General features: G+C 32.4%; 1 protein-coding gene and 1 long non-coding RNA gene across 2 annotated transcripts in view; one reads left to right on the top strand and one right to left on the bottom strand.

Annotated features, from left to right (window-relative positions):
* The window catches only part of LOC130245403 (aromatase), a 29,269-nt gene extending 17,253 nt beyond the window's left edge, over positions 1 to 12,016 (bottom strand). The window contains exons 1-3 of the mRNA XM_056478065.1: positions 11,812 to 12,016; positions 3,407 to 3,557; positions 693 to 847 (exon numbers count right to left, since the gene is read on the bottom strand). Coding sequence (XP_056334040.1) covers positions 693 to 847; positions 3,407 to 3,557; positions 11,812 to 12,016 — 511 coding nt within the window. The remainder of the gene's footprint in view (positions 1 to 692; positions 848 to 3,406; positions 3,558 to 11,811) is intronic.
* LOC130245404 (uncharacterized) lies at positions 4,554 to 6,442 on the top strand. The gene is made up of 4 exons (XR_008839327.1): positions 4,554 to 4,751; positions 5,808 to 5,850; positions 5,994 to 6,153; positions 6,354 to 6,442. It is a non-coding gene; the product is annotated as an uncharacterized LOC130245404 (long non-coding RNA).
* Positions 12,017 to 13,733: the final 1,717 nt, after the last annotated feature.

Here is a 13,733-nt window from a genome sequence, read left to right on the forward strand (position 1 = left end):
TGGATGGCACAGCGGCCCTGTGGTTAGCACTGTTGCCTCACAGCAAGAACGTCACTGGTTCTAGTCCTTACCAGGCCAGCTGACGTTTCTGTGCATAGTTTACATGGGTTCACATGGGTTTCCCCCGGTTTTCTCCCACCATCCAAAACATGTGACTTGTAAGTTAATTGACTAATCCAAATTGGTACCATAGATGTGGTTGTAGAAAGTAGTTATCTCTTCAAAGAAATTGCTAATTGCTCATTAGCTACAAACAGTAGGGGAGTTCTCAAGATCTACCAGAGCTCAAACTTCCCTCTCTCCCTGCAATTGGGAGGCAGCCCCGGGCTTGAGGATCTTATAAGCTCAGGGCTCTCTCCTAGCAAACAAGCTTTATAATCAATCATCAGCTAAGTGTGAACTCTTGAATCAAATGAATGATTAAACAAAAATCTTCTCTCATCCAGAAACTCACGTATATTCTTTTTCTTTCTTTCTTTCTTTCTTTCTTTCTTTCTTTCTTTCTTTCTTTCTTTCTTTCTTTCTTTCTTTCTTTCAATAAATATAAAATACATACTTTTTATCACAGCTTTCTTTGCTCATATTTAATAGATGTGCCAATATTAGTTTATGTACAGTATCATATATCACATGGTCGTGCATTTTGAATAAACATAAATCTACAGTTCTAATTGCATATCACTAATGCCCACCTTTAGCATAAAATGCACGGACTTTCTTCCAGAGAGCCACATTTGAGTTGAATATGATGCCCTGCTCATGCATCCCGATGCACTGCAGACCCAATTTACTTCCAAAGCGCGAAGTGTACAGAGACTTCCTTAATACATGATATACAGCAGATGACCTGTGACACACACACACAGATACAACAAGCATTAGAATAATACAATCGAGCCAACATTTCCCAAGTGATGTTTTACATTGCAAGTAAATTTCTCACAGTATTACCTATTTTATTTTTCTTCTTTAGAATGTTATATTTGTTTTAGTTTGGCTGGAATATTTTTTACTTGAATGGATAAAAATCGAATATACCATCATACACTGTAAAAAAAAAAAATCTGTTAATTAACAGTTTTTCGCATTATGGGTCATTGATTTCTGCTCTGTCTACTTTTGATACTGAAAATTCAACTCTACAGTTGAACAAAGTGACTTTTATTGACATTTTAGTAGTTTGAGATAATATAATGTACACTGTAAAACCTAACAGTCAACTTTATCAAATGAAATGAGTGTACTTAACTCAAAATTTACTGAAAGATAATTTTACTGATTCAAAAAGAGTTCTAAACTCCGTGTTGAAGGTAATGAGTTAATTAAATACCTCATTATTTCAACTTAAGTGGAGTACTCATATAGATTAGTTTTTACCTCAAATGGTTTGTAGCAATCGGTTTCCTCAACTGGATTGAGTTGCCTTAACTTATTGGGTTTCACAGTACTCAGTTGGTTCTCTTCATTTATTGGGTTTTACTGTGCTCAGTTAGTTTGAGTTCTCTTCATTTATTGGGTTTTACCGTGCTCAAATTGCTTCTTTGCTTATGGATTAAGTTCACAGTACTCATTAAGATTAGTTTTTGAACTTAAATGGTTTGTTGTAATTGGTTTCCTCAAATGGTTTGAGTTACAATAACTTATTGGGTTTTACAATGTATAAGAATAATATATAGAGACATAAGTCTGTAAAATAACAGAAAATGTACTGGCAGCTTATTACAAGGTTTTTTAACCATAATATACAACACCAACCCAAACAATATATCACTTTAAATAATTAAAAATGTTGAAATTTTCATTAAAAAAATCACCTTTTCTAACTCTTCAAAGTTAAACGTTGTTGAAAAAAAGATCAATGTCTCATAATGCAATTTAAAAGCATACACAAATGGGGGAAAATAAAAAATATAAAAAATATAAAATAAAAAAATAAATCATGAAATATGGAAAACTTTTAAGTTTAAGAAATGAGTTATTAGAAATTAATTATTAAAATTTGGTCTGTACAATTGTTAATTATGTTTAAACATTTAATATTCTTTCATTGTTATGATGATTTTTGGACTTTTGGACTAGTATTTTTGGATTTTTGGACTAGTACATACATTTATTTAACTGAAGTGGGTTAAAATAAATAGTAATTTCATTAAAAATGTTTTATTTATCATACATTTTAGTTAGTACATCTAGTAGTGCAACCATATTTCAAATAACATCAGAGAAATTCTAAAATAGCAAATAACAATTTAGCTAAATTTAATTTAAAAAGTTATGTTACTTTAACATCACTGAATGACCATTATAATTTTTATTAATGATTTGAATTGGTATTTGGCGATCCATTCTGCTGTGGTGACGACTGATAAATAAAGGACTAAACCGAAGGAAAAGGAATAAATTGTTGTTGTTGTTGTTGTTTTTATATTTATAAATTCAAGTTAAAGTTAAGTCATTGTTTTCTCATTTTTATTAATTCATTCATTCATTTTCTTTTCGGCTTAGTCCCTTTATTAATCTGGGGTCGCCACAGCGGAATGAACCACCACTTATCCAGCATACGTTTTACGCAGCGAATGCCCTTCCAGCTGCAACCCATCACTGGGAAACACCTATAAACTCTCATTCACATACATACACTATGGACAATTTAGCTTATCCAGTTCCCCTATAGTGCATGTCTTTGGACTTGTGGGCGAATCCGGAGCACCCAGAGGAAACCCAGGTGAGCATGTGGAGAACATGCAAACTCCACACAGAAATGCCAACTGACCCAGGCAGGACTTGAACCAGTGACCTTCTTACTGTGAGGCCACATTGCTGCTCACTGCGCCACAGCACTGCCCATTTTTGTTCATAAAATACTTTTTTTTTTAATGAGAAATATTTCCTTGTCCACTATACCTGAATTATATGATTAAGTATTTTATATGTTTTTTCAATTAATAACTGATTTGAGGGCTTATTACTTTAGCTTTAGTAACTATAATAATAATACATTTTATAATATTTTATACATTTTTACTTAATTCAGTTTGCACTTAAAGGGATAGTTCACCCCCCAAAAAAATATTCTACATTTACACAGCCTCAAGTTGTTCCAAACCTTTATGAGTTCCTTATTTTGTCTGTTAAACATAAAAGAAGATATTTTGAAGAATGTTAGAAACCTGTAACCATTGACTTCCATAGGAAAAACAAATACTATGGAAGTCAATAGTTTCTAACATTCTTCAAAATCTCTTCTTTTGTGTTCAACAGAAAAAAGAAGCTGGTTTGTGACTAATGAAGGACACGATATAGATGACAGAATAAAATTTTTTTTAAAGGATATGAAAGTGTCTTTATTTTGCATAAGAGTGATGCGCGTGCGTGTGTGTTTTTGTGTGTGTCTTTCTGAACTCACCTGCTCAAGATGAGAGTTTCCTCACCATTGATCCAGACCCGCACAATGTCTCCATATCTGTTGTTGTAGTAGTTGCTGGCAGTCCCGATCCCAGACCAGATGAACCGACAGTAGGAGACAATAGGACCCAGACCAAAAAAGAAGCATGGACCTGAATAAAACACATTGCAGCAATCAAGTCATTGACATGACATAGTTGACCAAAGACTATGTGAGTTGTTAACCTTAAAATACTGAACCTAAAATTATATCAGTGGTAAAACAACTATTAAATTTTAATTATGCTGCACTAGCTGCCAGAAAGTTGCATAGTGTTGCTTTAAACTAGGGGTGTCAAACTCTGCCGTTAGTTTCAACCTTGCTCCATCACACTTACCTGTAGGTTCCAAACAAGCCTTACGGACTCAATTAGTTTAATCATGTGTGTTAAATTAGGGTTGGAACTGAACAGTGCAGAGTTGAGGCCCTCCAGGAACTGACTTTGACACCCCTCACTGTAAACCCAAATGCTCAAAATAATTAAATTGATTGAGTAGCATGAACTCAATTTTCTTAAACAGTTCTACTAACTCAAATAGTTTGAGTTTGTGTGACTTTTTATAGGTTTTGAGTGAATTAAACTTATTATTTTTGATTAACTGGAACAACTTGCTCATTAAGTAAGTGTCACTTGTTCACTTGTTAATGGCAATGTCAATTGTATTTATATAGCACTGATAAACGCAACCAAAGGTTGACCAATGTGCTGCACGATACAAATCACAAAGAGAAAGATATAAAATAAGACTTTTTTTGTAGTTTCAACATGCTGACTGCGTATGACATCAGTAACGTGTCTGTGCGTGCGTGCGTGTTTGGTGAAGCAACTGTTTTGTCTTTTTTTTTTTTTTGAAAATTAAATTATATACATATAAATAGGCTAAAATAAAAATAAAAACTTCATCTTCCTAATGAAGCTTGGGTATTCATGAATTCAGCTTTAAAAATCATTTTGTAAGAAAAATATTCAGGTAAAATTTTAAATACACAAACATTCTAGCCAGAACAGCTAGTTTAATGAGTCCAAAGTATAATATTCTATCATATATTATATATCTATTATACATACAGTGTCATAAATAGAATACGCCTTTATTACAGACAGTAAAATATGCCGCTGATGTTTCTGTGACATTTTATTGGCTTACGAGGCTCACGTGCTCCAAGGTTAGCGTGAGACTTTTGCGACATTGTGGGAACGCCCAATGCTTTACTTTTGGCGCCACAAATTACTGCAGTGAGTGAGGACGGGATTTTAACTTCAAGCTTTCGGCACTCGGCAGTTATCAGCACATCTGTTGTCACGGTAAGTGTTACATGCATTATAAACATGGTGTTGTTTAGTGAACAGTTTAATCCAGACAAAACTTTAAAAAGCGTACACCAGTTACGTATATTTATATTCAAAAGTAATGGATGTCTCGCGAGGAATAACCGATGAAATGGGCCTGATATAAACAAACGGCGAAGCATATGTTACACATTAGCTAATTTCTATATAATTTTTGAACACATCGTAGTCTATATTTCCACTTGCACGACTTTAGGCGCTTAAATTATAACTACCTCGCTTTACACGCGATTTAAAAATAAACATCAAATGTTGCCAGATTTAACTGACTGATTCCAGCCAAAAACTATCCAAAACCCGCCGAAATTCAACCGCCCAGAAATCTGGAGGCTATCATAAGCGGTTCTAAAGTTGAGGACCGGGGCACGTCGTTGCAAAACCAGCCAAATTTTCTTTACCCGCCTATGTCATTTTTTACCCGCACAGTCATATTCAAAACCGTCTAAGTAATTGTGCGGGAAACTGCCCAAACTGGCAACACTGAATCCGTCAGGTTTTAGCTGTCTTATTTCAGAGGCTGCGTCCTCCGAAGTATGTAGACTTCAAAGGTGAGTGCCTCTTTAGTAAGACATGTCATCGTCTTTTTTAACGTGTGTTTAGATATCCAAGTCAAATAAACTTAATCCATACATTTAATCCGGAGTTTTCTTTTTAAAACGTCCTGCCAATATCAGTGAGCAATGAATCTTGGGATGTTCGAGGCCGCGAAGGATTCACCGGCTGTATACTTCGTTACCTGGGAAACGAAGGACGCAATTTTGAGGCTGCGTTTGAATTTTTTTTAAATGAAACAGCCTTCGGTGCGCCGCGATCTCGCATCGCACTTCGAATGCATCCTTCGGAAGATATAGTCGACTGTCTATGATATAGTCGTCCCCTTTTTGTTTGAGGTTACATCAACAAAAATAACTTTTCAGTTTAATTGAATGAATTAAAAACTGCTAAAAGCTTTACATGTTTCATTACTGGATAAATATACACTTTCTAACATTAATCTCGTTTTTCTTTTAGGTTATTCATAGAAATCTGGCCTGTACTTAAGATGGAATCTAAGGTAATGGGGTAACACTTTTTTTCTGTTATTGCTTTTTTGATAATATATACCACATTCAGCGGCTATTTTCTGTGAGGGGGTAGTAGATTAACCAGGTTCACTTAATGAATAAGGCTGTGTTTTCTGTCTGTCATTGTTTTAAGATGTAGTTGTATGCAGGGTTCCAACGGATTACAAACCACGTTCTACTCTGAGTTTGACCGACATCTTCCTAGCCTGATGACCCTATTCAGATAGAAGGCAGCCAGAACCGGGAAGACATCAGATTCTTTAAGTGAAATCTTAAGAGTCCATGATGAACAGGTAAAAATATTGTTGAACATTTTTTGGCTAAAACTTAATTAAAAGATTGAAAACATTTGAAAAATTTGATGATTCAAATGAACTTTTAACACTAAAACATTTTGAACACTTTTTTTTGTATTTGTCTGGTTTTGAATATCTGATTATATTGATTAACATTTACAGTTTAATTATATAAAGTTTTGGTTTTATCATTATAGGAGTTCCATGACATGCACATCAAGTGTGTCACTGTTGTTCATGCCCTTCCGGTGTATCTACGTGTGGAAATCACTGGGTTTTTAAGGACCTGCATGGTGAGTATTTAAAAAAAAAAAACATCACATTACCACACTAAACAGTTCTTATACATACATATATACATTCATTCATTTTCTTTTCAGCTTAGTCCCTTTATTAATCTGTGGCCACCACAGCAGAATGAACTGCCAACTTATCCAGCATATGTTTTACACAGCGAATGCCCTTCCAGCTGCAACCCATCTCTAGGAAACACCCATACACACTCATTGACACTTCTACACTACAGACAATTTAGGTTACCCAATTCATCTGTTCTGCATGTGTTTGGACTGTGGGGGAAACCGGAGCACCAGGAGGAAACCCACTCGAATGCAGGGAGAACATGCAAACTCAACACAGAAACGCCAACTGACCCAGCCGAGGCTTGAACCAGCGACCATCTTGCTGAAGCGACAGCACTACCTACTGTGCCATCGCATCGCCATACATGCATACATACATGCTTACTCTAATTCAGTCTTTTCAACCAAATAGTTTGTGCGATTTGTTTTCTTTGACCTCACTGTAAAATCATTTTAGTACTAGATCGCTTTAAGCAAAATTAAGCTTTTTTTTTTTAGCATAGTATCAATTTCTTACAACTTTTGTTTACTGTTTTTGCTTTAACATCTATTTTATTTTACAGGACACTGATGAGCTGATTATCTGATGAGCCAGAGCTTTCAGATGTTGCAGTGGCCCTCCTCACAGTCTTCAAAGATAATGACACAAGTCCAGTTCACTTTCAACATGTGAAAAACTTGTCATCGAGAGTGAGATTGTGGGCAGCCTCTCTAGATTTGCTGATATCTTCCTGGTAATGTTTGGACTGATTTATGCACTGCACCTCAACTTTCCCAGGGGACTGACCAACACTTTTGAATTCACCCAAGTTACAGAGTCTCAAAAATGATTTGATGCGAATGTAGACATTTATTGTAAAAATGACTTAAGGCCTGGCAGTTTCTCAGTAGTTCAATGTAATTTGTTTTTGTGAAGATACTGGTTAACAGGTTTCTGCATTTTTTCCCCACAATGTGCATTTATTAATGTTATTTGTCATTAATACAGCTCTTGTCCTTAAGAGTTGTTAAGTACAGTTGGGTAGTACTTGATAACCAAATAGGTAATTTAGTTTTAAATGGTTCATGTTTTTGTAAAGGTTCATGCAGGTTCGTGAATTTGTAATGTCAGAGGTGTGGTCATAAATCTGCTTTTCAGGTTTTTTATCCTTTTAAATTAACACTGCAGTGTCAAATTTAGCTTTGAGGCTTAAATTTTTGAGTATTGTGTTTTAAATGTTTTGAGTTACTTGTACTTAAAACAAAAAGACAAGAATACTAATAAATATTGAGTTGATTCAACTTGAAAATGGTTCTTTGTGTACTTATTTTTTTGAGTAATGTTAACTTAATGCCATGAAAATGGGTAAGCAAATTTTTAAGTTACTGTTACTTAAAATATTTAAGTTGATTTCATAACAAGTTTTAATTTAACTGTAATGAAAAGGTCTAAGTAGCATGTAATCAAAATAATTAAGTTTTGAAGACTTAAATTTTTTAAGTTCATGAACTTAAAAATTTTGAGGCAACGAGTTACATCAAATTTTTTGAGTTCTGCTTACTTATTTGGGTTTACAGTGCTGCTTTAAAGGAACACCCCACTTTTTACAGTTCCACTCGAGTTAAAACAGTTGAGTTTTACCATTTTTAAATCCATTCAGCTGATATCCCAGCCTGATCTCATTAGAAAACGTACAGTAAGTATTTTACGTTTTGTCAGTTTAGTGACGAGTTCACACAAGTTCAGTTGTATGAAAATGTACAATTTTAAAAAGGAGCCATGGCACCCAACCCCACCCCTAACCCCAACCATTATTGGGGGATCAGCAAATCATACTAAATTGTATGAATTAGATCGTACAAATTCATACAAATTAGCCACTACTGTATATCAAAAAGTTATGGATTGTCGTGAGATTGCATTGGATATCCAGGTCTGGTCGGAGCACTCTTACAATAGCTTAGCATAGATCATTAAATCAGATTAGACCACTAGCATATCGCTTTAAAAATATTCAAAATAGAGTTTTGTAATTTTACCTATTTTAAGCTTGATTTGTTATCACCAGTTGCTTTTCTGGGTCGAATTATGATATGGTTAGTAAAATACTCTCATTCTGGTTTAATAATCAAGGAACTTTGATGATGTACCATGGCTGCAGCAGTATCATTGTGAATTAAAGTATAGTTCCCTGGTCATTTTTGAGTGTAATGGTAATGGTCTAATATGATTAAATTATCTATGCTAAGCTAAGCTAAAATATCTCCCAACTGGCTAAATGGATTAAACAATGATAAAACTCAACTTTGATTCTCCAAGGGAATTGAAAAATGAGCCTATTTTCAAAAAAGTTAAATTAAATTTATATTAATCCATACAGTATAAATGGGGTTGTGAAGACCTAATATTAACTGATAATTAATATGTAATATTCATATTACATTAAATGAAATTAACTACTATATAGTGAAATAATATAGTAAAAAAACATTTGGGTTATTTTAAAAATGTTTTTCTTTTTTTAACACAACTGTTGGGTTTTTCCACATTTGTTCTACAATTTGTCAGTTTGGTGCATTAATATTGAATGCACACATGTTTCTGTAACTTTTACTTTGAACATTTACAGCAATTATCAAATCATAATTTAGACTCTCCTTTTAATAAATATGCATTGCATGTGACTACTGTATATTATCTAACCCAAAACGTAGATAGTACAGTCACTAACAAAAGATAAAAAGTCAAAACACCACATGATAGGAGATTTAACCAACTGAACATCAGTTATGAATTGTACAAAGACAATGCATTCCCACTTTATACATGTTGTCTTGAATATATATTTCTTTTTTCTTCTAATTTTGTATTGGAAAACAAGGATGCATTTTGTTATGGTGTAAACGTTTCAGTGTAGTTATACATTTACATATTTAGGTTTAGGCTTAATTGCATTGCTTAATTGTGCATATTTTATTGGTTTTACTATAGTAAGCATAGAAAACAAGTAACAAGGACACCATAAAAATATCCAAAACTCTCTATAAGTAATGTTAGAGACCAATTCAGTTGTTTAAAATGGTATGAGTTAGGTCAATAGTGTAATTACTATTGAGTAAAATAATAATTACAGATGTAATTACACAATTACACTTTCATCTTCTTTTTTTAATGTGATCCTGAACCACAAAACCAACCACAAATATATATATATATATATATATATATATATATATATATATATATATATATATATATATATATATATATATATATATATATATATATATATATATATATATATATATATATATATATATTAGATAGATAATATATATAATAGAGATTTATAGATCAGCTGAAAGTTAAATAAGTACACACTGATGTACGGTTTGTTAGGATAGGACATTATTTTGCAGAGATAAAATTATTTGAAAATCTGCATTTAAAAAAACATCTGAATATTAAGAAAATCGTCCAAATTTAGGTCTTGGCAATGCACTTTACTAATCAAAAATTGAGTTTTGACATATTTACAGTAGGGCATTAACAAAATGCCTTCAATGAACATGATTTACTTGATTTATTTGATAACATGACATTAAAATCAGCAATAATTTTGACTCATGCAATATATTTTTAGCTATTCTCTCAACTAAACCCATGCAAATTAAGATTTTATGGTCCAGCGAGTCCTATGTAAAAACATATATGAACACCATTGCAATGTTCCTACTATAAACTATAGTCATTTAAATCTTATAGTGTTTTGATAGCATACTTGAATTAATCAGTTGTGCTTATTATGTAGTTGCCATAGTAATACAACAACTATAGTCATTTAAGCAATGAAAAAAAATGCAACATTTACTCACACTCAAGTGGTTCCAAACCTTGATTCTTTTATTTTTCAGTTAAACACAAAATAAGATATTTTGAAGAATGTTAGAAAACTGTAACCATTGACTTCAAATAATAAATACTATGGAGTTTAATGGTTACTGGTTTCCAGCATTTTTCTAAATAACTTATTTTGTGTTTAACAGAATAAAGAAACTCAATCAGGTTTGTGACTAATAAAGGGAGAGTATATGATGACAAAATGTTAAGTTTTGGATGAGCTATCCCTTTTAAATATGATATATAAATAAATTATATTATATAAACAAATAACCCAATACCATAGTGTTCCACAACTTTAGGGTATATTATATTACAACACACAGTACAGAAGTACAACACCCAAAGTACACTGCAGTTTTAATTACAGCCTATCAGTTCAGTTAATATTGTAGTTAATACTACAACATCCTACAGCATTCATTAACAAAGTGTAAATACTATAATATATTAAATATATAGCACTTTACTATACTGTAGCATAGTAAAGTATACACTACAGTAAAACACTATAGAATTTACCAGTATTGGGTAAAAGGTAATATATTACAATTGTAAATCTAGCCTACTCTTTGAAGAAATAACACATTATCCCAAATAAGTAACAGAGACCTAAGATTGTAATATGTTCATGTTTCCCCAACACCAGTATTTATTTTATATTACTACAGTATTTTGGTCACATTTTGTTTTAATCCACAATTCACACTATTTACAAACCATTAACTAAGATTTTTAGCTCAATAAACTAGTCATTTGCTGCTTATTAATAGTTAGTACACTGTAAAAAATGCAGGGTTCCACACAATACATCCATGTTGTCCCAACACAAATCCATACAAGTAACAAGTTTAAGTAGATTGAACATAAAACAATTAGGTTTTCCCAAACAATCTCCAGAATTGTATTGTTTCAGCTCATTTTAAATAAGAAGTTTGAACAAGCAGCAAACATCTTGTGAGTGTGAGGAAGTAGTTGGGTTTAGGTATTGGGTAGGTTTAAGCATGTAAAATAAAATCACACTTTATAAATTAATACAAAACAGTTAATATCTTATTAATAGGCAGATAATAAACCATATGTTTTCATGTGGGTTACAATCCACTTAAAATAGGTGCATAAACGATTGTAACCTCAGAAAATAATTTAATTCCTGTTATTGACTTATGATTCGGTTAATTTCTTAAAAGTTCATTTAAATAAGTCCAGGTTACATATAGCAACATGTAAATAAGTCACCTGTAACAATAAAAGTAGGTTTATTGACCCAACCTAAAACATTCAATGCAGCCACTTGCCTTACTTTTTATAAATTAGATCTAGGTATTACTTTTTACATTGTGTGTATTAAAAAAAAAAAACAATCTGCAAAATAAGAATGTAAAAAAAATGTCTGAAACAAATCCAACTGACCTGGAATGTGTGATTTGTGTGGTCGATGGTGTCTGATGGCCAGCAGCAGGCAGAGTAGTAGCAGCAGTATTGTGGCTGTAGCTCCACACACATTATCCTGAGCCCTTTCAGTGCCGTTACGAGCCCTTTGGATAAGAAGATCCACCACAGCCTCGCCGAGACGCACCGGCTTCATTCCACAGGGCTGGAGCAGATCACCTGCCATAAGAACGGATGGAGAATCGGGTCTGAAGCTTCTGAACTGCGGACGTACGCTTTTATATCCCAACAGCTGCATAGGACTCGATCAGGATAATTCAAAAGTCAAAATAAAAACGCTGCGTAACCTTGTGTGCTCCTTTGTGGCCTTCAGCGTCGAGTTTCCAAAACATTTACCGTGACACTCAAACCCTCAGCTGTGTGTAAGTCATCTCTAGGTTTTCATCAAGACTTCAAAGGCTTGAAAGGATATTAGACATCTGTGGCATGTCCTCGAGTTATTCTACAGCAGTCAAATGAGAAAACATCAGTCTACAAACAAACAAAAAGTGTCCTCATTTTGATGCACCTTAATTTATCATGTTAAATAGAGACTATCAACTGTACTTAACTGCAATGCAGATTCATTTACAATTACCACCTAATATGCAATTGAAGCCAAAATTATTAACCCTCCTGTTATATTTCTTTTCTTTTTCAAATATTTCCCAAATGATGTTTAAGAGAGCAAGGGTTTTTTTCTCAGTATTTCTTATAATATTTTTTTTCTTCTGGAGAAAGTCTTATTTGTTTTATTTCAGCTAGAATAAAAACAGTTTGAATTTTTTTTTATCATTTTAAGGTCAATATTATTAGGCCCTTTAAGAAATATATTTTTTTCAATTGTCTACAGCACAAACAATTGTTATACAATGATTTGCCTAATTACCCTAACCTTAACCTAGTTAAGCCTTTAAATGTCACTTTAAGCTATATAGAAGTGTCGGTAACACTTTATAATAACTACACACTATGAACCATTTATTAAGCATTAGCAAATAGTGAACTCATTATCTGTTAAGCGTTAACTCTACATTAATAAATGTTAGTAAGCAGTTTATAACTGCAGATACAAATGCTGTATTCTTGACTTATAAGCACATTTATAATGTGCTTAATAATTGTACTTTCATTTTTTGTTAATGATTTATTTTTCATTACTAAATTAAGTATTGGATTATTTACAAACCAGTCATTTAAGCATAGTTTGTTGTTTTTTAAGATCATTCAGAATGAGTTGATGATTAATAAACTATTGAAATTAACATTTATATATCTTATTATTTAGGCATATACTAATAGTTCATTGGGATGTTAATAAATGCTTTATTAACTCAACTTCATCCAGTTTTGTGACCTAATCTAAAGTGAGGACTATTTATGCTTTATAAATCCATTATAATTGACAATTAAAGGCTCAGTTAAATTCTAAACAGGAACAAAATAAATAAATAAAAGACTTTATTAATTTCTATTAATTTGAAGATACACAAATGAAACTGTCAAATGAAAAATAAATCTTTGCAACCTTAACTAAAAAAAGATTACTGTACAATTTAAACATTGCATCCTATTATATTGTTAAATTATTATATTGTTGTTGTTATTTAATCCAATTTGATGTCATATTTTTATTCAGCAATGTTTACTCTTTACAGTATTTTACTTTTTTAGATAAGATTACAAAGATGTATTATTCATTAGTTACCATGCCTTTAACTGCCATTTATAAAGGATTAACATAGCATAAATAGTCCTTACTTTAGATTAGGTCACAAAACTGCATGAAGTTGAGTTAATAAAGCATTTATTAACCAATATAGTAACCATTACTATATGCCTGAATAATAAGATATATAGGGGTAATTCTTCAATTATGGCACTTTTATGTCTTTTGATCATAT

The sequence above is a fragment of the Danio aesculapii genome, chromosome 18 (genome assembly GCF_903798145.1).
Source record: "Danio aesculapii chromosome 18, fDanAes4.1, whole genome shotgun sequence".
NCBI classification, from domain to species: Eukaryota; Metazoa; Chordata; class Actinopteri; order Cypriniformes; family Danionidae; genus Danio; species Danio aesculapii.